At 40.3% G+C, this 24,032-nt stretch overlaps 1 protein-coding gene and 1 long non-coding RNA gene across 2 annotated transcripts in view; one reads left to right on the top strand and one right to left on the bottom strand.

Moving 5' to 3' along the window:
• The window catches only part of CLVS1 (clavesin 1), a 226,541-nt gene that overhangs the window by 82,351 nt on the left and 120,158 nt on the right, over nucleotides 1–24,032 (bottom strand). The window contains exon 6 of the mRNA XM_032609816.1: nucleotides 4,808–4,982. Coding sequence (XP_032465707.1) covers nucleotides 4,808–4,982 — 175 coding nt within the window. The remainder of the gene's footprint in view (nucleotides 1–4,807; nucleotides 4,983–24,032) is intronic.
• Nucleotides 1–24,032, top strand: part of LOC116742337 — a 124,020-nt gene that overhangs the window by 24,118 nt on the left and 75,870 nt on the right. The gene's annotated exons all lie outside the window — the stretch shown is intronic.

The raw sequence follows: 24,032 nt of genomic DNA, 5'->3' as shown, positions 1-24,032 counted from the left end.
GCTCATTATTAGTGTATAGATATGCAACAGGCTTCTGTATATTAATTTTGTATCATGTAAATTTACAGAATTTATTTATTTGTTCTAATAGTTTTTTGGTAGAGTCTTTTGGGTTTTCTATATATAGTATCATGTGATCTGCAAATAGTGACAGTTTTACTTCCTTCCAATTTGGATGCCTTTTATTGCTTTTCCTTGTCTAATTGCTCTGGCTAGGGCTTCCAAAACTTATGTTAAATAGAAGTGGTGAGAGTTGGCATGCTTGTCTTGTTTCTGATCTTAGAGAAAAAGCTTCCAACTTTCCATTGTCAAGTATAATGTTAGCTGTGGGTTTGTCATAAATGCCCTTTATTATGTTGAGGTGTGTTCCCCCTATAGCAGCTTTGTTGAGAGTTTTTATCATGAATGAATGATGAATTTTGTCAAATGCTTTTTCTGCATCTGTTAAGATGATCACATAATTCTTATCCTTTGTTTTGTTAATGTGGTGTATCACATTGATTGATTTGTGGATATTGAACCATCCTTGCACCCACTTGATCGGGATGTATGATCCTTTTAATGTGTTGTTGAATTCAGTTTGCCAATATTTTTGTTGAGGATTTTTGCGTCTAGGTTTATCAGGGATATTGGCCTCTGATTTTCTTTCTTTTTAGTGTCTTTGTCTGGTTTTGGTAATGCTGGCCTTGTAGAGTGAGTTTGGAGGTGTTCCCTCCTCTTCAACTTTCTGGGATAGTTTGAGGAGGATAGGTATTAACTCTTCTTTAAATATTTGGTAGAATTCCCCTGTGAAGCTGTCTGGTCCTGGACTTTTGCTTGTTGGGAGTTTTTTGATCACTGATACAATTTCATTACTAGTAATCAGTCTGTTCAGTTTTCCATTTCTTCCTGATTCAGTCTTGAAAGATTGTATCTTTCTAGGTATTTAATCATTTCTTCTAGACGGTTCAATTTGTTGGTGTATAACTGTTCATAGCATTCCTGTAATATCTGTTGTAATTTCTCCTCTTTCATTTCTAATTTTACTTTTTGGTCCCTCTCTCTGTTTTTCTTTATGAGTCTGGTTAAGGGTTTATCAATTTTCTTTATCTTTTAAAACAAAACAGCCTTTAGTTTCATTGTTTTTCTAAATTCTTTTTGGTCTCTTTTTCATTTATTTCTGCTCTAATCTTTATTATTTCCTTCCTTCTACTAACTTATAATTGTCATTTAAAGCATTAAAATACAACTGGTAGACCCAAACAGAAGACTGTCACCAAGCTGCTAGCCCAGTGCCCATCACCTCTATCTTACATGGTATCAACTCCACTTGGGGATAATTGGGACTGTATATAACCAAGAAAAAAAGCAGTTAAACATCCAGATTCAAAAGAAAGGAAGCTTCTCGACATGACATTACAGGGCATTCAATGTGTTTTGCTTATTGTGGTAGATATTCTGTTATGCTGCCAGGCCCCCTTTAGGACTGAGTACTTATTTCCCAGCTGCTTGAGGTGCTACCAGGAGAAAATTCTCAGATAATAGCTCCAGCCTCTGGAGCCCCAGGCTGAAGAGAGCTGCTTTGCCCAAACTCACAACCACTTCTCAGGACAGCCTGCACCCAGTTACTGAACAATGTGGGAATATAAAGGTCCAGTCCCTTGGCTCCAGTCAGGGACAACTCTGAAGGGTCATCTCAGTTTCAGAACACCTGAAGCTTTCATTGGAAATGATTGGATCCCAGCTTAACTTCTCCTGCTGCCAACCATTCTTCGTAGCTTCCCTTCTGCGGGTGCTGACCCCAAGAGCATTCCCTAATGAGTCTCCTGCATGTTAATCTCTGTGTCAGAATCTGCTCCTCAGAGAACCCAACCTGGAACAATTAGTAATTGAGGGTCTCACTGAACAACTTTCTTTATAGAGAACTAAGAACAGAGGTAATAGAGCTAAAACTCAGGGTTTTGAAACTAGGTTGTGATGCAGGCAAAGGACTGAACAAAAGTGATTCTAAATTCTCACAACCTGAACACCCCACCCCCTTCTCCTGCAGGAGGTATTGTACTATCTGTGTGTGTTGAGGGGGTTGCCATATTTCTGGGCCCCAGATTCTCTAGGAGTTGATCAGCAGGTAATCCTAGATAACGCCTATGAACAGCTGAAACCCCAAACCAGATGGCCTAGCACAAAAGTAGTCTGATTAATACCCCCGTGCCAGGGTACTTTCTCACATCTACCCCACAAAAGGCAGGACAGCAGAGAAAGCAAGTTCCCTTCACTGGAACATAGGGTCTCCCTCCCCTGCAATCTCCTGCATGTCTACAGGACACTCGAACCTCTTTGGGCCTCTCTGATGGTGCAGAGGAAAAAGGAACAGCAGTGACTTCTCATCTCTCACTGACCCTTTCCTTTTCTCCAGTAAAGTCCATGGCCTTTACCCATGCCAGTGGTGTTATGAAATTTATCTTGAACTTTCATGGCTGACAGGTGGAGACCTGTATGGGATCTTCCTTGGACCACAGTGTGACCACAAAGATATGAATTCTGCTAGTATCAGTTAGGACTTTTTTGAAATGCCATAAGCGGTTAATGGTTACCCTGTGGATGGAAGCAATCCCTGCAGTGATATAAGGTCCCTGGGAGAGCTGGTAGAGAGGTGACCATGGTGTCTGAATTCCTGCAAAGCCTGAGAGAGGATAGCCTGGAGCGAGAAGTTGCCAGTGGCTGGCCAGAGTTGACCACCCACTGTAGGGCAAGAACAAAGCCAACAAGCTCGTTAGGACAGGGAGCCCATATCCCAGACAGAGGAGCTGCGTCCAAGCTCAGCTTCTCCTGGCAGGAGGGTCTGCACCTTTCTAAGAGTTCTTAGGTCTTCAGGGTCTGGGCAGGCAGAATTCACAGAAAAAGCTGCATCCCAATCCAGACAGCCTGACGGGCCTGATGCTTTCCCCACAGTCGAGGGAGTTTACCTTGTTTAGCAACAGGGAGGTCCAGGCCATTGCTCTGTGAGATGCTGGGAGGAAGTACTTTTTCTCCACTCTGACCCTGACCCCATGCATCTCCCCTTCGCTCAGTAGAGGCTATGCTTTAACCAGAGCTATAGGACGTTGTGGAGTTCAACCCAGACCCTGGTACGTGAAGAGAGAAGGCCCAGATATGACTCGCTTTGCCCCACAAAAGGTCATCTAGTATTTCTTGTAAAAATATATTACAAACTTATGTACAGCTTTATGTTTTAAAACACATTCACATGCATTAACTCAGTAAGACCCACATTAGCCTAGAGAAGTTGGCAGGGGACATGTTATATAATCCACACATTTCCAGAAATAAAAATTGGAACACAGGGTTGGAAAAAGTACATTTTTCTTCCTGATTTATGAAAAATCTTATAAATACATAGAATTTGAATCACAGCTACTTACACATGTAATGAATTATCTCTTTTTAGAAAGATAAAATTATATGAAGCTTGTACTACACCACAGAAAATCCTGGAAATATGGCCAGCATAATTATAGGGAATGAAATAAACCTTGCAGCTTACTTTAAATCTCCCTTTCATAAAAGCTTTAAGGAGAGAAAGATCAGATGTTCAGAGGCTTAGACGAGAGGACGCTGGAGAAAAGGAGAGCTAAGAGAAAGTGATTGACAGTAAAGGACAAACAAGTCTATGATTGAGATTGTTTTAAGGCAAGGCAGGGTACTCTGTAGTCTAGAAACGCAAAAGCAAATTTAAAAATGTGCCCCCGATACACTGTGTGATGTAACTCCCCAGGATAATGTGGCATTCTTGGAACAGTGTGTACTTGTTCCTCTTCTGAAATAGGAAACCCTTTCAACAAAATAAGTTCCATTCAATAAACATGAGTTTATCAGAGGCCCTGTAAGTGCTGCATATTTGCTGGGAGCCAAATGTGAATCTCCCACAGTTTAAGACACAGGCCCATCGGTTACTCATCACACTAGAGTATGATGGGTGATTGAAATGGGTTTCCCAGTCTTGTACTTTGAAGAGCTTGAGTAGTGGCTGCTTGATCTGAGAATTAGCAAATAGTTCGTGATCTATGTAGCTGCGTGTAACTGCCGTCTGTTGGGAGTCAATCTTCCTACAAAATGAAGAATGGACTTGAGTTTTATCTATGCTGATTCTGAATCTTCCTGAACAATGATAATGCATCACCGGGAAGCTGAGCAGCATTGCTTAGCTCTGAGTTTGCTACTTTTCATGGAATCACCGGTCTTTAAAAGTAGAAGGGACCCCAGGAACTGACTACCCTAACCTCTACACAGCACAAAAACCCCTTCCCCAGAGTCCTGACGACTGGTCATACAAACAGGAAGTAGAGTTCCATATGCTTCCTTTGCACTGAAATGATTTACTTTAGTACAAACACCTCAGCACGTTGCCTTCAGAGAAGTGAGGACCCACCAGGTATATTTTCATGTGCAAAGATGCTTCCAGAAACCCTGGAAAGCTTCCATGCCACTGCAGTATAAGGGCACACTCATAAAGTAGATGTTTTCTAGTTTTAATTTGTGTGAACTCTCACATGGATTTGGCTAAACATCTCCAAGCTTTATTCATAATCGCAGCGGTAGGTAATTTGTGCCCATGGTAACAGTAGTTTAGAGTTGTTAATGAAAATGGAGGCTAATTTTTTTTTTTAAATCATCTCAACTCAGGCTGGGGTAAAAGTACGGAGTATTCACAGGTGGATTCTATCGAAGTTTTCTTTTTCCATTCTCAAAGGCAAACATTACTTGGGTTGCAATAAGAAAAGAGCACACAGTCGCATACTATCTCATACGGTACATTCATTGAACATACCTGCAACCCTTCAATGGCCAGTTTGAGGATTGATGGTGTCAGTTTGGAGGCTTGTTTGAAGGAAAAATTACTCCAGTCTATAATTAAAATGAAACCATTTATCTGGAGCTCCGGATCTTCAATAAGGACTTCCAATGACAGCAGGATGGCCCGGAGGATGTCTGTGAAGGAGTTCCTGCAGCCAAAGCAGAAAGGAGAGGCTGTGCATGAATGTTAGCACGTGGTAGGACTTTGTGTGTGAAGCACTGGCTGCCTGTCCTCTGCTCCGTGAGCCCAGCCTGCAGGGTAACGCCAGTGTCCTGTACCCAAATTGACAGAAAACACATTTGCTAAACTTAACAGGAACAATGCTTTGAGAATCAGAGGATGGAACCTCCCTTTGATCTGACTGCACCAGAACCCCAGACTTTACAAGATGTCTCTCTTTTGTGTTTCCTTGGGTCTCTGGTCTCTTGCTTCCACCACAGACCTGATTGCATTTCATTGAAATGCATCCCTTACTTGTCTCTCCCTCCTGGGCCATAATCATAGTTGCGGCCCCAGTATCTAGCTACTTAACGAATATTGCTGAAAAAATGAGGTAAGGCCTTCATCAGAGGCACTTGTTTTGATTAAACCTCTTGTTCTTCTTGTGTGGTTAAAATCTTGCTCAAAGTGTAAAAACAACTGTGCAATTGCCGCTACTTTAGCCTCAATTCATAAATAGAGAAAAATAAAGCAAGAAGAATGGCTTATTTTCACTGACGGTTTGCAGAGTGCGATTCAGGAAGGAAGTCGCTTGGAGTACAACAGTAACTATGACAACAGGTAGACCTGAATACAAACTAGAGTGACGGTTCTCTAGTGTTGCATGTGTTCTGCCACATCATATATTCCCAGTCCCCAGCTGATTTTTGTTTTAAATAATTTTCAGACACGAAGAAATGATGGCATATTTTGCTAATTCTCCCAGCAAATTATTTGAGCTAAAAATTTAAGATCTTAAAGGATCTCTAAATTCTGTGGATGTCAAGTGATGGCAAAATCCGTTGCTTCCTTCAGGCTGTCATTACAATCAGAAGCTGTATCGTCTGGTGAAACTAGATGAAATGAACAGATTGCTGAGCATTTCAATCTGATTCAAATTATAACCAAATCTAATGATTCTAGATTTTGGAAATCAGAAAATACGTGATTAAATATGGGATTAACAGATACAAATTACTATACATAAAATAGATTCACATCAAGGATTTACTGTACAGCACAAAGAATTATACTCAATATCTTGTAATAACCTATAATGGAATGTAATCTGCAAAAAATCCTAAAACTATCACTGTGCTGTACTACCGAAACTAACACAATATTGTAAATCATCTATACTTCATTAAAACAAAAACAAAACAAACAAACGACCAGTAAGAATTTACTGAGTGGCTGCTATAAACTCAGAGCTCTGTTTACTACTTGAAGTTATAGAATAGTATGTCATATTTCTACTTTCAAAGAGCCCTTAATTTAGTTGGGGTGGGGTAGGCGATTAGCAAAATGAGTTGAAAGGGATTGATAAAACTTGAGTAATTAGGAAGAGCTTACAGAGCAATGAAAGCTGGGGCTAAGCCTTGAAGGGTAAATAGGATTTTGGATAAGTGGGAAAAAGAGTAAGACATTTCAGGAAAGAGGAGTGACACGTGAAAAATACAGATATTAGCCCATTCTGTTTCTGTACAGTTCTTACTGAAAAGGTCTTCCTTATATCAAGCAAAACTTTTCCTCCCCCAAATCCACCCACTGAGTATATAGTTCTGCTACAAAGAAGAGAACCTCAGGTCTTCCTATACCACACACTAAATTATCTAAACATGGTGGACATGACGCCGTATATAATCTCTAGATTAAAAAATATATATATTAGTAACTTGAACCGTTTCTCATAGGAAGTGGTTTTTAATAATGTTCTCATCATTTTCTTTTACATATATTCTCTTCTAAATTTTAGAGATGTCAAATTCCTATTAATGTAGGGTAAGTTTTCACTAGGGCTTTGAGTTTTGTTTTTGCATTCATAGCAAATAGGATCTAAAGACCCAAGTCTTTTTTAGAGATACAGCTTTGTATTGGGAAGAAACATCGATTTAAGTGGAGCGTGAGACCAGAGATTGTGAGCTTAGGCAATTCCAAAGGAAAATATGGAAATGCCCAATGGTAAACTATAAATGACCATTAGGGAATTAGAGAGTCTGATCCTGGATAAGCTTTCTTAGCAAGCATACACACATGGAGAGAATCAGGAAACTTAGAAAAGCTAAGCCTTATGTAAAGCTTACATACAGTTCTGAGGTTGAACGAAGAAAGGTTAAGGAAATAAAAAGTGAGAGAATCATGATAGTAACGTGTTTTCTAAAAAGGCGGGTAGTGTTTCAAGAAGGATATGATAGATTGCACTACTGACCCCAATTCTTTACTCATCTGAGCATCCACACACAATCTATGTGTTGACCTCATTGATGAGAGTGTATTTCTTGCCCTTTGGCCATGTGACTTGCTTGAACTGATGGTATGTGACTGAAATGACAGTGTACCAATTTGGGGCCTAGCTCTTAGAGACCTCAGACGTTACTCGTTCTCTTGCTTTCTGCCGTTGCCATGGAAAAACATATGCCACAGCTAGACTGCTAGACTGAAGAGAAGAATGACTCCCCAGCCAGCCAGCCAGCCAGCCAGCAGATCTTTGAAAGAAGCAGAGCCACCCAGCTGACCCCAGCCTAGATAAACACTAGCTGCCCCACAGATGTGTGAGCAACAGTCAATGACTGCTTTTTTAAGCCATTGAGTTTGGGGATGGTTTTTTATAAATTAATAGCTACCCAATACCATCAGGTCGTTAACCAAGTCAAACGCAACAGAAAGATAAAGGAGAATAAGGAAGGAGAAAGGGCTATTGTATTTGACAACAAGGAGATCTTTGGAGAATTTTGAGGTAGCCCTTTTCGTTGAATAGTGAGGACAGACACCATTGATTATGAAGATCTTTAGCAAATCGCTTAATTGCTACCGCGTTTTACTCCTCTGTAAATGAGAGATAGCGCCTCTTCCACCACATATCCACTGGTATTCACTCCCAAGAAAGAAACATTGACTCTTGGAAACTTGAAAACTATTTTATACGTTTTCAAGACCAGAACCTTACTGATGGGTAGGCGTTTGCAATGAATGAAGTATTATACTTACGGGGTGATCCCAGGAGAAAAGTAAAATAACTTTGGAATTCACTATAGTTTCCAAATGTTTGAACACTTCACTTTTCTAGAAGAACTAGAAAGTTGGGCAGCAAAAAGTTGGATGGAATGGGTCTCAAGTCATGAAGCTTACCCCTGTTGAGGGGTGTGACCGCCCCCTATATCTTAGCTGATCATTAGCTTGAATTCCTTATTTCCTGGTTTCCTCTTTCTTATTTATGATATGTTTGCGTTGTGAAATCCTCTCAGCTTTTTATAATTTGACATACCAAATACTTGATATAGTTACTCCACCCTCATGGAGGTGGAACGTAGCTTCTCACTCCTTAAGTGTGGGCTGAGCATACTGACTTCTTTTCAAAGATCTTGTACAGTGTGGAAAGGGAGGGAGAAAGAGTAACTTTACAAGAGAAACCAGACAAACACTTCCTCAGCCAGGTGACCAGGGTCGACATCGACAGAGATAAACCATGTTGAGAGGAGTTGCCCTGGACATGATGAAAATCATACTTGACCTCTGTGATCTTCCTCCCCCAAAACCATAACCCCAGATTAGTCAAGGGGAAAGCATTAGGCACATTCTACTTGAGAAACATTCTACAAAATACCTGACCGGTACTCTTCAAGATTGTCAAGTTCATAAAAAACCAAGGAAAGTCTGAGAAACCGTCACAGCCTAGGTGAGCCTAGGGAGACATGAAGACTAAATGTAATGGGATATTTTGGATGGGATCCTGGGACAGAAGAAAGATACTAGGTAAAAACCAAAGAAATCTGCATAAAGCATAGGCTTTTGTGAAGAATAGTGCATCATATTGGTTCATTAGTTGTAATACATATACTATACTAATGTAAGATATTAATAATAAAGAAAACCCAGTGCAGGGGATAGAGCAACCTTCTGTACTATCTTCACAATCATTCTGTAAATCTACAGTTGTTCTAGGTAAAAAGTTAATTTTTTTAAACTGCTTACTGGAGTTCGTAATCTGCCATGGTAAGTTTCCACGAATCTCTTCCAGAATTTCCAGAATTTACTCATTCTACCAACTCATTTAGACTTATAGCACGGTTTAACTCTAATAAACCAGAGAGGGGGGAAATTATTTTCTGTATTGCCTATAATCGCTGTTCTCTCAGTGTAGCTGAGCACTTGTCTCAAAATGAACTAACAGGTGACAAGTGGATATTCAGATTTTTTCAGTCTTCTTCTATAATTTGCAAGGCATTTATTTACACAGTCAGCTATGGATTAGATCAGTCTTAGTTTGATAATTAAAAGCTCAAATGTGAAAATGTGCGAAAGCTCTGTGAATGGCAAATTGCCAGTGACATGTAAAGAACTTTTCTCAAAAAAGGATAATTTTGTATTAATTAGGACTTATTAAGGGTTTATAGGTGGACGTTCATCATTATATTATGAGCAATTAGAGATTATGAAAATGGATGCATTTGTAGTTCTACTGTTGTTTTTATGAATTGAGCACCCAACATTGCCACCTGAGGCTTTAAAATCTAAGTCAACAGCATAATACAAATGAGATGCAAAATAGTGTTTTATCTATAAGAAGATATTTAAGTTTCAAGAAGTGACTCCTTTGTGCTTTGAATTTTTAGTGGAGATTTTAGAACCTAGATCCCAGGGCTAGACGCATATAAGAAAAAAGAGACTACCTGTGATCAGATAACCACTTAAAGGCATGATGTGATAGCCAGTGACACTATTTCTCAGAAAAACTGGTGGGAAGCCTCTTAGTTAATTCTGAAATCACAGTGCCTATTTCTATGCTAATTCTTCTGCATATAACAGCAAGAAGTCTGTTAATATTAGTAGCTAAAGCTCTTCACTTTACAATCAATATCATTGTGTTTATGACTGTTGCTTGGAGATTTTTAGGGTCCTCCTTAAACCACAAACTAGTTGTGCAGATGGTTTGCCACCAATATCTATTTGCAGCAGGTGCAGAAACATTGCATCTGAGTATGTTTCTTTATCTCTTCATCCCATTTGAAGTTTCTTTCAAAGTGAATTACTAAAATAACCACAGCATGACTTTCACAGTTCCTCCTTTGCCCCTTTTCTGATAACGTTACCTAAGCCGACATGGAGAGGAATATGTGCTCCCTCTGCAACTCTTCTGATGTATTTTGGCCTCTAGACATGGCAAGAACCCTCTGAGTAAAGTGGCAAAAGAGTCTATACTCAAGGGCTTGACATCCTGGCTCTGCCACTCAACAAGCATGCAACTCTGTGTAGAAGACTGAAGTCCAACGTGGGGTGATTTCCTGTTTCTCCATGTAGGGGGCTGTTGCATGGTTATGCAGAATTCCATGTGTGAAGGAGCTTTGTGAATTGGAAAGTTCATCCCAATAGGATAGGAGGCAGTATTTGTACTTGCATGGTATATAGAGATACCCCTCTTGGTTACACTGCTTTCATGGTGGTGATGGCAGCAGGACAATAGGAAATGTGCAAAACTCCATTGTGTTCTGTCCAGATGAACCTATTTTCTCCTCTTCTAGGGCTGAGGGTCTTTGATAAGTGGTTTGGAATGGGAATTCGGGTGATATATTTTCCTAAATGGGTTCTAATAATTTGTATGTGAATCAGGTTTCAGCTGGATGGTCTCTGTGTGTCATTATGCATCTAGGCAAACAAATCTATATTTCTCAATGAGGTAATCAAGAAAAAGTAAAAGAAATAATTGTGTTCAGATAATATTAGGTCAAGGAAGATGCTAACAAAAATGTTTAACTTTGCTGTGGTAGAATTAATATTTGCAAGACCTTAATCTTAAATGTATTACCCTGAATGTTAGCTGGAAAGTCAATTAGTTAATTACTTGTCTTAGCAGGGATGGTCTCCCAGAGAACAGAAGCCTGGGATTTAACTCTGCCTCATATGGTTTGATGAAGCTCATATGATTAAGAGGAGTAAGAAAGAAAAGGAAGGAGAAAGCAGGGAAGAAAGGAAGGAGGAAGAGAAAAAGAGAGAAGAAAGAAAGAGAGAGAGGAAGGAAGGAAGGAAGGAAGGAAAGAAAGAAAGTAAGAAAGAAAGAAAGAGAGAGAAAGAAAGGAAAGAAAGAAGGAAAGGAAAAGAAAGAAAGAGAAGGAAAGGAAGGAAGGAAGAAAGAAAGAAAGGAAGAAAAAAGGGGAAACGGAGGGAGGAGGAAGGGTGGGAGGGAGCCCCAACTCACCTCTAACTCAAGCATTTGCTTATGGAGGACAGAACATAAAGGGTAATGTTCTTGTCTAAGAACAGGGCCCGGCTTTTGAACTAGTATAGAGAAAATAGTGATGTAAATGGTGAAGACAGTGTTCTCTCGCTCAAGTAAAGTATGAAGATAAGAGACTGTTTCTTTAGACCAATCCTGACAGGTCTATCCATCTCAGGATATAGACACAAGAATGCAAAGTATTCATATCCACCATTAAAAAGGAAACTGAAACTAAAGTTTTCAAATTCCAATTTGCCAGGGTTTTTCCTTGTTTGTGTTTCTGTGGTGAGCAAGTGTATAAATCATCTGTGTGCGTGTGTCTGTCTGTGTGTGTGTACACAAACAATGAATTCATCTTTTAGGGTTGCCTCCATTCAGGCTTTTTTTATTTTAAATGAGAAGCTGGTTTGAATAAATAAAAACAATATTTTATTACGTTTGGTCCAAGTGCTTCTAAATTCTCCCAAGAATTGAAGAGAATGAAATTAACATCACATGCTTCTATCTGCTCACTTAAACAGTTAATGAAATTTATCATCACTCAATGTTTTATTTTAAAAGTTTTGAAGTACCTAAAACCAGATAAGGAATCAGGAAGGCATTTATTCAAAGATATGACAAAATTTTACTTTGTGGAAGATACATAAGATAAAAGGATATTTTTTACTCTTCTGCTAGTAGATGGAAACCAGTAGAAGACATTAAAAAATACATACATGGGAGGCAGTGAAGCATAGTCATTAAAAGCATAGGGTTTGGAGTTAGCAGACTGATTCAGATCTCAGCTGTTCTGTGTAAACTTAGCGAGTGAGTTTTACCTCTCTGTGGTTTAGTTTCCTCATCTGTAGAAAGAGGATCCTAGCACCTACCTCCCTGGTAATGATAACATGAGCTAATGTACACAAAGTCATAGAGCAGCTGACTTGTTCTATCCATAGAATGAGTTGATGGTCATGTTGGTTTTCATTATTACATACGTGAACATGATATCAGGTGGCAAGTGATAGGAATTGCAGAGTGTTTGGGAGTTATAAGGCAAGGTCACCCATGGCTGGGAGGTTTCAGAACATCTTCAGCTGGGCTGTGAAGAATGGGAAGGTTTGGATGCTGGACGTAGAAGGAAAAGGGCAGAAGGAGCCACATAAACAGGAAGTTCTGAGAGTGTAGAGACTATTGTATTGGGAGCAATGGCAAGTTTACCAGTGCCACTGGGGCAAGTGTAAAGGAATAGAAATAAGGTTAGAATTGTGATCCGTCTTCATCCTGCTTGCTGGGGGAACTACTGGCTGTTTATTCAGAGTAAGGGAGCAACAGCAGTTATGCTTTAGGAAGGTTTGAACTGGTAACAGAGATTATGTGGATTGGAGTTAGGAGACTGGAGACACAGAGTCCAGTTAAGAGGAGGCCATTGCAGTATAGTAAGTGAGAGCTGAGTGGGGATGTAAAGAGAGGAAGGTCAGAGGTACTATTAAGGACAAAAGGAACTCTGCTGGGTAGGAGGTGAGTTAGAAGTGCTATAGTTGTATCTAGTTCTTACACGGTAAGGATCAGCACCCAGGACAGCAACGCACGTTATTAATATGACTTGACTTCGGGGCTGTCAAGGGGGTGCCTAGAAGTGCATGGTTGTGCGGGGTCTGCATTCCTGCCACTCAAGTGATGAAATATCCCCCTACGTAGAAGCCATGTCTGCAGAAGAGAATGTTTCCTGTTCTCTTTGCAAGAAGGGACCACTTGCCTCTCTAACCTAGACTATGAGCTCCATCAGGGCTGGAAGTGTGTCGTGTTTGTCTTTGAGTCCTTGTAAATCACCAGTACCTATACATAGTGGATGCTGAATAAATGATTCTTAGTAAATGAACGAAGGCAAACATGTTAAACCAACCTGTTGGAAGCTTTGAAACACTGAAAATAGACAAAACCCACTCTGGGAGCACCACTGGGTACATTTTCTTCCTCTTCAATGTCTCTAACGCTCATTGATAGGAGCAGTGATGGCAGATGTATGTCCTTAAGCCCTTTTTCCATCATGGCTCATATTTATAAAATAATATGCTACTAAGTACCATGTATACAAGAATTGGAAAGAAAACCAGGCTTTAAGATTAATTGGGGGGACTTTCCTGGTGGTGCGGTGGTTAAGAATCAGCCTGCCAATGCAGGGGACACGTGTTCTATCCCTGGTCCGGGGACATCCCACATGCCGAGGAGCAGCTAAGCCCGTGCGCCACAACTACTGAGCCTGCGCTCTAGAGCCCGCGAGCTACAACTATTGAGCCCGTGAGCCACGACTACTGAGCCCGCGTGCCTAGAGCCCACGCTCCACAAGGGAAGCCACCGCAACGAGAAGCCCGCGGGCCGCAACAAAGAGTAGCTGCCACTCACCGCAACTACAGAAAGCCCACGCTCAGCGACGAAGACCCAACACAGCCAAAACTAAATACATAAAATAAATAAATTTATTTTTAAAAAAGGATTAATTTTGGTTTAGGAGAGGGCTGTGGCTGTATTCACGTAAGGTTAGTGTGGGAAGTAAGAAGATTACAATCTAGAACAGTTAATAATAAATGCTAGTTGGATGTCTACAGATAGGAAGGCTAGTACACCACAAGATTCTTAGCCCACTGGGAAAGAACTGGTCCCAAAACACCACTTTAAGACAGCCGAAATGCAAGCAAGGAAGAGGTTTATTTCATTAGCCGTCTAGATGGGGATTGGGCCAGGGCCTATAGGAGCAGCAGCCATGGAAAAAAAACCACCCCAATGGGAGTGAGCTCTGGGCATTCCATCCATTACTAAATGACTATGACAAACTAGTTTCATGCTTATCTATTCTGGTAACTCTTGGGCTGAGGAGCTTCAGAAAAGTAAAAACTAGGAAGAGTCTCAAGAATGCAAAGAAAGCACTTAAGACTAGACGTGGAGCTATGATCATATCAGCCTAACTGGGGTCACAAACAGCAAGATCTCCTCTGACATGGGTGAATGAATATGAATGGCCACATCACTCTTACTTACAATGGAATTCAATTGATATTTATGGATCTTGCGTGGAGTTCATGGTAGTGTACTAGCCACTGCTTGAAATGGAATATTCTTTCCTCTAAGTCTGTCTGGCTCTTATAGCCATAAAATCACTTTCAGGATAAGACATCGGACCATAAGGTGAGGAGGCATTTTAGGAAAACGTGCATCCCGTGGTACTACACTGCTTTGAATGATTTTTCCCTCCTGAGGTCCTTCCCTCTGAGTGATATGCTGCAATCAAGAGACTCCTTTCTGAAATCACAAACTGTGTGCAAGGCAGTTTGAACTAAATAGTGCATTAGCAAAACAACTCTATAGATGTTACCTTTCATGGAAGGCATACCTGTGACTTGAGTTGGAAGTATGCAGCATCTCATAATTTTAATTAATTCATAAAATTGGCCATCTCCAATGAAAACTCCAAACCTCTGTACTTAACGAAGAGATCAATGTATTCTGGCAGGATAGCAAGATCTTAAAACCAAGAGAAGTCCCAGGGTTCTAAAATTAGTTGCCTGTAACTAGGAGTCTCAGCCCTGAAAAATATGGGTAGTTCACATCAGAAGCTTTAATAGAGACTTATTGAATTCAGAGAGTCTGCAATCTCATTGAAGTTTTCAAAGTTGGTTTATCCTTTCCCCTTTTGAAAATTCTAGCCTTCTAATCATAAGCTACTTAAACAGCAGCAAGCAATCAAAGGTATGCAGGGTTAAAAGGAGAGAGCCACAAGGAAATCATTACATAATGGAAAGAAAAAGCTTATTTTCGTAGATAATATATTCAGGAGAGCTTTATAATCTACTCTGATAGAAATGCGACTTGTTGGCTGGTTTCCAGATAGGCATCCTCTATCTGGTTATCACCCTTGAGCTGTTTCATCTTCCTCAAGACACCTCAAGGTTATTGGATTCTCAGAGAGAGAAAGATATAAGGCTCCCATGACCATCACAGCTGTCAGGCTCAGGAAGCCCCTTACCACTGTTTATACTGTCTCTGAGCTTTGGCACGACTGAGGCTAGTCTGACAGGAGGACTTTTTGGTCTTGATCAACTCCTATAATGCTTGTGATGGTTCACAAATTGCAATAATGACAAGCAGTTTGATCATCCTTCTGAAACTAAGATAAATATATTTCGTGCCCAGAAGGAACAAGGCTTTTGCAAACCCCACGTACTTTTCTTCCAGAAAAATCCCCTTTGGAGGTTTCAGAAGACAGGTTGGACCTTGAGTGCTCTGCCTATAATAGTTACCTGGCGGGACCAGACATGTCAGAATAGAGATGTGGGAATTTCTAGAATTCTCCTAGAAGAGGTTCCACATGCACATTCCCTGGGCCCCAACCCAGCCCAATTCAGGTGGTGGGTTATGGAGATGAAAGAGTGGCAGTGCCCCTCTCCCTGCACCCTCTTCCCAAACCAGTGGCCTGGAAGCTCCCGTGAACTCACTTACGGACCCTCAATCAAAACACAAGCTCATATTTTTACCCTGCTTATTTTGGGAATCAGAATCAAAGCAAAAGGTAACTCTTGAAACGTTCATAAAAAAATAAACATAGGCTCTACGTAGTTCATTTAACAACAACGACAAAACCAACGCAGGGTTTGGTTGACGTTTCCTAGCTGAGGGAGTATGCTTAGAGGGTTAATTTTGCCCCTTAAGGTAACTTTACTCATGGAAGGTCAGATGCCTCTGTAGGGAATCATTTCATGGAGGTGGTTAAAGACAGCATTGGTTTCCTTTACTTAATTACATCACAGATTATCACTTGGCAATTCTCTAAGCGATTAGAGCCAGTGGTTATCATTTATTGCTGCCACTTAACAGTGGCTGCACTGCAGGAGATACTGTAAAACATCAACATACATTTATCTTCAACATAAGTCCAAAATATCCTACTCTGAATAGCAGAACAGAATTTGGAAAATGTATTACATATGTATAGAGACACGATTTATATATTTTAAATATATTTCTCACACAAAGAGAAAATACAACATTTTAGGACTTGGAATGTTGCTGTAGGAGGATTTCATTGCCTATATTTATCCTAACAAAATCTCAGAGATTGTAAAGGACGACTTAGAAAGATCAGTAGTTTAATTTCCAAAGAGGAACAAATTTAAATGCTCAGGCTCTGGAAAGTTTTATCTCAAAATTTCCCTCTTGCTTTGATTCTCATCTGCTACAAACTGGTGGGTTAGTACCCATTCCTCTTCTATTAGTCCAGGCACAAGGAGGGTATTTCTAGTTCTGGCTCGTAAGAACATTCCCAGAGGAAAGAGCTGGAATTTTCTGTCTCTTTCACCCACATTCAGGAATATGGGATGGTACTTACCCACCCACTTAATTCTCTGGACTCTGGGGAAGCTTGGAGGGAGGGAGAATGGAGTAAGACGAGGTTGGTTCTTCCAGAATGGATTTACAATTCAAATAGAGTGAAGCAACAGAGAGCTACAAGGAACCTTGGTGATTACAAGGTGATTTTCAGCAGAAGGTAGGATCACTCCCGCCCCAGTTTGGGGGACATCTGGTTATGTGTACGGGAGGGAGTCATTGCTGGTTTTTACAATATTTGGAGAACACTGCCAGCATTTATTGAGCAGAGGCCATTGACGCTAAATATCCTGCAATGTGCAGTACGGGCCCCAGAATAAGGTCCCCATCCCCAATGCCAGTAACTTCCTTGTCTTACATGGTGAAGTTCAGATCCAGAGATGCTCAGTGAAACCTCATTAGCAGTTGGTTGCACAGTCATAACAGGGTTCCTGACTCCTGGGTCTAGTATGCCTGTCACAGCTCTGAGACTCACAGAACATTCAAAGGAAGGAACACTGGCTCAGATGGGAGGCTGAGCGGTAACGCGGAATCAAGAATTTCTTGCTGCTTCTCTCTTGCACTTTCTTCCTCTGTGCCTAGACTGTTCTTTCCCTTCTCCTCACCAGGCTCTTTCTCACTCTTTAAGCCTTGAGTCAGATGATACTTTGTTAGGAACACTTTCCTGCCGCAGGAAGTGGCAGAGTATTGACAAAAAGCCCCACCTTGACCAAACTTTAGTCAGGCTCCTCTGAGTGTTTTCTTCATCCAGGCCTCCTCCTTGGTCCACATCCTTGGCCTGCAGAGCCCAGTTTTCCCAAAAAGTCCTGCTAAGCCAGGATTTGAGAATATTGACAATATTGAGAAATTTGAGAATATTGAGAATCTCCCCACCCATCCTTGGCACCTAACCAAATTCCTCTTAGGAATTGTCCGTCCACTCCCTCTCCCTGCCCATCAGCCATAAATCTCCACTTGTCCCTTGTCAAACACTCTCTCCTATCACAATAGTCTTGACCCCTATATGCCTGTATATATGCAGCATAGGCTGACCTCACGTTACTGAGCTTTGCTTTATTGTACTTCATGGACACGGCGTTTCTTACAAATCGAAGGCTTGTGGCAACCCTGCATCAAGCACGTCTATCAGTGCCGTTTTTCCAACAGCATTTGCTCACTTTGTATCTCTGTGTCTTCTGGTAATTCTCACAATATTTCAAGCGCTTTCATTATTACTCTATTTGTTATGATGATCTGTGATCAGTGATCTGTAATGTTACTATTTCCATTGTTTTAGGGCACCACACGTCGCACCCACATAATAACTTAATGGATAAAAGTCTGTGTTCTGACTGCTCCGCTGAGTGGCTCTTCCACTGTCTGTCTGTCTCCCTCTCCTCAGGCCTCCCTGTTCCTTGAGACACAACGATGTTGAAATTAGGTCAATAACCAATAACCAAACAATGGCTTCTAAGTGCCCAAGTAAGAGTCGTATGTCTCTCACTTTAAATCAAAAGCTAGATATAATTAAGCTTAGTGAGGAAGGCATGTTGAAAGCCAAGACAGGCCAAAAACTAGGCCTGTTACACCAGTTAGCTAAGTTGCCAATGCAAAGGAAATGTTCTTGGAGAAAATTAAAAGTGCTACTCTAGTGAACATATGAATGATTAAAAAAAAAAAAAGTGAGGGGCTTCCCTGGTGGTGCAGTGGTTGAGAGTCCGCCTGCCGATGCGGGGGTCACGGGTTCGTGCCCCGGTCCGGGAAGATCCCACATGCCGCGGAGCGGCTGGGCCCGTGAGCCATGGCCGCTGAGCCTGCGCGTCCGGAGCCTGTGCTCCACAACGGGAGAGGCCACAACAGTGAGAGGGCCGCATACTGCAAAAAAAAAAAAAAAAAAAAAAAAAAAAGTGAAACAGCCTAACGGCTGATATGGAGAAACTTTTAGGGGTCTGGTTAGAAGGTCAAACCAGCCACAACATTCCCTTAAGCCAAAGCCTAAGCCAGAGCAAGGCCTCAGCTTTCTTCAATTCTGTGAAGGCTGAGAGAGGTGAGAAAGCTGCAGAAGAAAAGTTTGAAGCCAGCAGAAGCTGGTTTATGAAGTTGAAGGAAAGAAGCCATGTCCTTAACATCAAAGTGCAAGGTGAAGCAGCAAGGGCTGGTGTAGAAGTTGCAGCAAGTTATCCAGATCTAGCTCAGATAATTAATAATCTTTATAATAATATAATGATGGATACCTTTCATTATATATTTGTCCAAACCCATAGAATGTACAACACCAAGAATGAACCGTAATGTTAACTATGGACTTTGGGTGATTATGACGTGTCAGTGTAGGTTCATCAGTTGTAACAAACGTACCGTTCTGATGAGAGATGTTGACAACTGGGAGGCTACATGTATGGGAGCAGGGGGTATATGGGAAATCTCTGTACTTTCCTCTCCATTATACTGTGAATCTAAAACTACTCCTCTTAAAAAAAACAAATAAAAATGTACATTTTATTAAGAACAACTACAAAAGAAAATGACTCACACGTTCCTCTGTTTGTTAGGATGGACGCTAAAATCCACGTGCCCAGTGTACCCTAAGCTCATAGCTTTTAGATCTCCTCCATTGCATTGTTCTTCCTGCATTACTCGGACAGCCTCTCTCCTGGGACACTCGGATCTTGAGAGGGGAGATGGGTTTTCAGTTCTCTGCTCCTGAAGCTGCGCTTTGAGGGCAAACACACCTGTTGGCACAAATCTTCATAATCATGTTCAGCTTTGTATCCTGGAAGGGGAATGATGGTGTCGGTGTCATGCCTGGAATTCTGATGAAATTTGGGACTTATCCTTGGATAAGACACACTGGTCAGGCAGCTCAGAGCAATAGGAGCAAATTGGCTAAAACTTGGCCTGACAGGCTTCGGAAAAGGGTACAGAGGAAAGTCAAATACGGCTACATCTTGATAACAGAAAGGCTAAAGAGGCTTGCACATGGTATACAATATAATGGTATATTGATCTGACTTGCTAGAAATGACTAGCTTCAGAAGGGAGGTAGGTGATGGGCGAACAAAGAACATTCTTCAAATATTTGAAGAACACTTTCTCTCCTTCCTTCTCTCTTTGTTGGATCCAGAAGAAGAGAGAAATTTCTTAAATTACTGTTTGAAAGATTCATGTTGAAAGAAAAAATGTGCTGGCAATAAGGATTGTTCATGATGCGAATGGATTATTGAGAGATTTAGAATCAACTTCTCTGCTGACCTGAAGATATACAGAATTTTAGAACTGTTCCAAAGCCTTCATCTTTATACATGAGAAAAAAACGAGGCTCGGAAGACACAGCTAACAAATATCAGTGCCAAGATTTGAACGTCAGTGTTCGAATATCACAGTGGGAAGGCACCTGAAAGACCATGCCATCCCCGCGTGGCCAGCGGGGTTTGTTTTCCACCAACTTTTTACTAAGAAAATGTCCTGGCAAACAAAAAAGTAGAAAGAATACCACCATAATACACCCATCATTTGATTCAACAATTGTCAACGTTTGGCATAGTTGCTTTATCTATCATATGCGTATGTATGCGTATGTGTGTGGACAGCTAAAAGCAAGTGGAAAGTCCCATACATCAATTTTTTAAAATGATTTCCACGTTACTTGTCCTGTAGAATGTCCTACACTTTTGTTTTCTTGTTATGCCATTTAATTTGTTCTTTTTAAACTGGAAAGAGGTCCACAGGCTTGGTGAGATTCCGGTTAGATATTCCTGGAGAGACTATTTTGTAGGGTGATGTGTCAATAGTCTTGAATTCATTGCTGATTCTGACCTACTGATGGGTGCTGCAAGTGCTCTTACTGAGAAAGAGTCAAACACTACGTGGAAGCTCAGCAGAAACTGGTGCCAAGGTGGACTTACTGGTATTGAGGGGGTGGGAACAACTTTATATTTATGAAGAAGAGGGAGGAAGTGAATATTTTTTCAGTTGAGATAATTGTAGACTCACATGCCGTTTTAGTCATTTGTGTGTGTGTGTCTATATATGTGCATTTAGTTCTGTGCAGTTTTTTTTTTTGTTGTTGTTGTTTTTTTAGGTTTCAAAACATGTTTATTTTTCCGTTAACTTTTCTTGAGGTTATTTAGATTTTTTTAAACATCTTTATTGGGGTATAATTGCTTTACAATGGTGTGTTAGTTTCTGCTTTATAACAAAGTGAATCAGTTATACATATACATATGCTCCCATATAGTTCTGTGCAGTTTTATCAGACATATAGGTTGGTGCGTTCATCATCCCAGTCAAGATGCTGAACAGACCCATCACAGCAAGGGCCCTACATTGCTGCCCTTATCATTCCTCCCTAAACCGTGGCAACCATTAAACTTGTCCTTTGTTTCTAAAATTTTGTCACTTCAAAAGTATTGTAATAAATGGAACATTATGGTATATAACCTTTGGGGACTATCTTTTTTCATTCAGCATAATTACCTGGAGTTCCATCCAAGTGGCTGCATTTATAGCTTATTCCTTTTATTTCTGAGTAATATTCAATGGTATAGATTTGCCACCGTTTGTTAAACCTTTTGAAGGATATCTGAGCTGATTCCAGTTTTTGGCTATTACAGATAAAGCTGCTCTTAAGCACTTGTGTATACGCTTTTATGTGAATATTAGTTTTATATCTCTGAGACTAATGCCCATGAGTCTGATTTCTGGGTTGTATGGTAATTGCATGCATAGTTGTTGTTTTTTTTACATCTTTATTGGTGTATAATTGCTTTACAATGGTATGTTAGTTTCTGCTTTATAACAAAGTGAATCAGTTATACATATACATATGTTCCCATATCTCTTCCCTCTTGTGTCTCCCTCCCTCCCACCCTCCCTATCCCACCCCTCCAGGCGGTCACAAAGCACCGAGCATGCATAGTTTTTTAAAAAAGAACTGTCAAACTGTTTTCCAGAAATGCTCTGCTGTTTTAGGTTCCCACTAGCAATATTGATGAATCAGTTTCTCTTTATTCTTCCCAGTATTTGATGTTGTCACTGTTCTTATTTTAGCCATTCTGATAGGTGTGTAGTGTTATCTCCTATCTCTTATTCAGTGGCTAGAACTTCCAATACTATATTAAGTAAAAGTGGTGAGAGTGGACCTTGTTGCCTTATTTCCTATCTTAGGGGGACAGCATTCAGTCTTTTACCCTTAAGTATAATGCTAGCTGTAGGTTTTCTGTAGATGCTCTTTACCAGGTTGAAGTAATTCCCCTTTATTCCTAAACTGCTGAGTTTTCGTTAGACTAAAAGAATCATAAATGAGTACTGAATTTTGTCAAAGCTTTTTCTGTGTCGATTGATATAATAGTAGGATTTTTCTTCTTCACCTTGTTGATGTGGTGAATTGTGCTAATTGAATTTTGCTTGTTGAACTGGCCTTGTATATTTGGAATAAATCCTGCTTAGTCATTGTGTATAATTCTGTATATGATGGGATTCAGTTTGATAAATTTTTTGATGATTTTTGATTCTAAATCCGTGAAAGGTATTAATCTATAGTTTTCCGTTTCTCTACTGTCTTGGTCTGTTTTTTTTTTTAATTAATTTATTTATATTTATATGTATTTTGGGGGGCACTGGGTCTTCACTGCTGCTCGGGCTTTCTCTAGTTGCGGCAAACGGGCTAATCTTCGTTGCGGTGCGTGGGCTTCTCATTGTGGTGGCTTCTCTTGATGCGGAGCACAGGCTCTAGGCGTGCGGGCTTCAGTAGTTGCAGCACACGGGCTCAGTAGTTGTGGCTTGCGGGCTCTAGAGCGCAGGCTCAGTAGTTGTGGCGCACATGCTTAGTTGCTCTGAGGCATGTGGGATCTTCCCAGACCAGGGATAGAACCCGTGTCCCCTGCAGTGGCAGGCAGATTCTTAACCGCTGTACCACCAGGGAAGTCCTTGATCTGGTTTTGCATCAGGGTAATATTGGCGTCATAAAATGAATTGGGAAATGGTTCCTCCTTTTCTTTTTTCTGGAAGAGATTATGTAAACTTGGTGTTAATTATTCTTTAAATGTTAGGTAAAATTCTCCAGTGGAACCATCTGGACCTGGAGGACTCTTTTTCAGGAGAATTTTAATTACGAATTCAATTACTTTAAAGGTTATGGGGCTATTCAGGTTATCTGTTTCATATTGATTGAGTTTTGTTACTTTGTAGTTTGGGAGGAATTGCTCCATTTTTTTCTAAGTTGCTGAATTTATGAGAATAAAGTTGTTCATAGTAGTCCTTTATTTCCTTTTTTAAGGCTGTAGGATCTGTAGTGATATCACCATTTCATTCCTGATATTGGTGATTTGTGTCTTCTCTTTTTAAACTTTTTATCAGTCTTGCTAGAGGTTTATAATTTTTATTGATTTTTTTGGAAGAGCCAACGTTTTGCATTGATTTCCTCTTTATTTTCCTACTTTCAATTTCAAGGATTTCCATTCTGTATTATTACCTTTTTCTGACTGCTTTGGGTTTAGTTCATTCTTCTCTGTTCTAGTTTCTTAAGGCTGAGATTTAGGTTTATGATTTGAGCTCTTTCCTCATGTCTAATAGCAGCATCTCATGCTATAAGTTAACCCTCTCAGCACTGTTTTCTCCGCATTCCACATAGGTGTATGCGTTGTCTTTTCATTTTCATTTAATTGTATATACTTTAAAAAATTTCCTTTCAGACTTCCTCTTTGACCCATAGGTTATTTAGAAGTGTGCTGTTTAATTTCCATGCTTTTGAAGATGTTCTAGTTGTCTTTATGTTTTCGTCTTATTTCAGCAGTGGGAAAATGCCATGCTTCTTCCTTCTGCTGCCATGGTCAGATGAAAAATCCACTGTCACTTGAATTAGTGTCCCTGTATACGTAATGGGTCTCTGGCTGCTTTCAAGATTTTTTCTTTGTCTTTAGTTTACAAATATTTTATAATGATGTGTCTTAATTTGTTTTATTCTGTTTGAAATTCATTTAGCTTATTGGATCTGTAGGTTTGTATTTTCCACCAAATTTAGGAAGTTTTCAGTCATCGTTCTTCAAGTACTCTTTCAGACCACTCTCTTCTCTCCCTCTGGAACTCCAGTCATACAAATATATGATTTTATGATATTGTCCCCCAGATCCCTGAGTCTCTGTTCAGTTTTTTCAGTCTATCTTCTATCTGTTGAGATTGGCTACATTCTATTTATCTGTCCTCAAGTTCACTGGCTCTATCCTTTTTCTCCATTCTACTATTGAGACTGTCCAGCAAAGTTTTTAAATTTTCTTTTATTATATTTTTCAGTTCCATAATTTCCACTTGGTTCTTTTTTATAACTTCTATTCTTTTGCTGAGACTTTCTATTTTTTCATGATACACAGCTCACCTTATGTCACTGGAGAGAGTATTGTTAGATCCCAGGGGGAGGAATGAGGCCACCTGGGCCGCCTTCTGTTGCTA

The sequence above is a fragment of the Phocoena sinus genome, chromosome 17 (genome assembly GCF_008692025.1).
Source record: "Phocoena sinus isolate mPhoSin1 chromosome 17, mPhoSin1.pri, whole genome shotgun sequence".
Lineage (NCBI taxonomy): Eukaryota > Metazoa > Chordata > Mammalia > Artiodactyla > Phocoenidae > Phocoena > Phocoena sinus.
The sequence above is the reverse complement of the archived record's forward strand: the minus strand, read 5'-3'. Positions and strand labels throughout refer to the sequence as shown.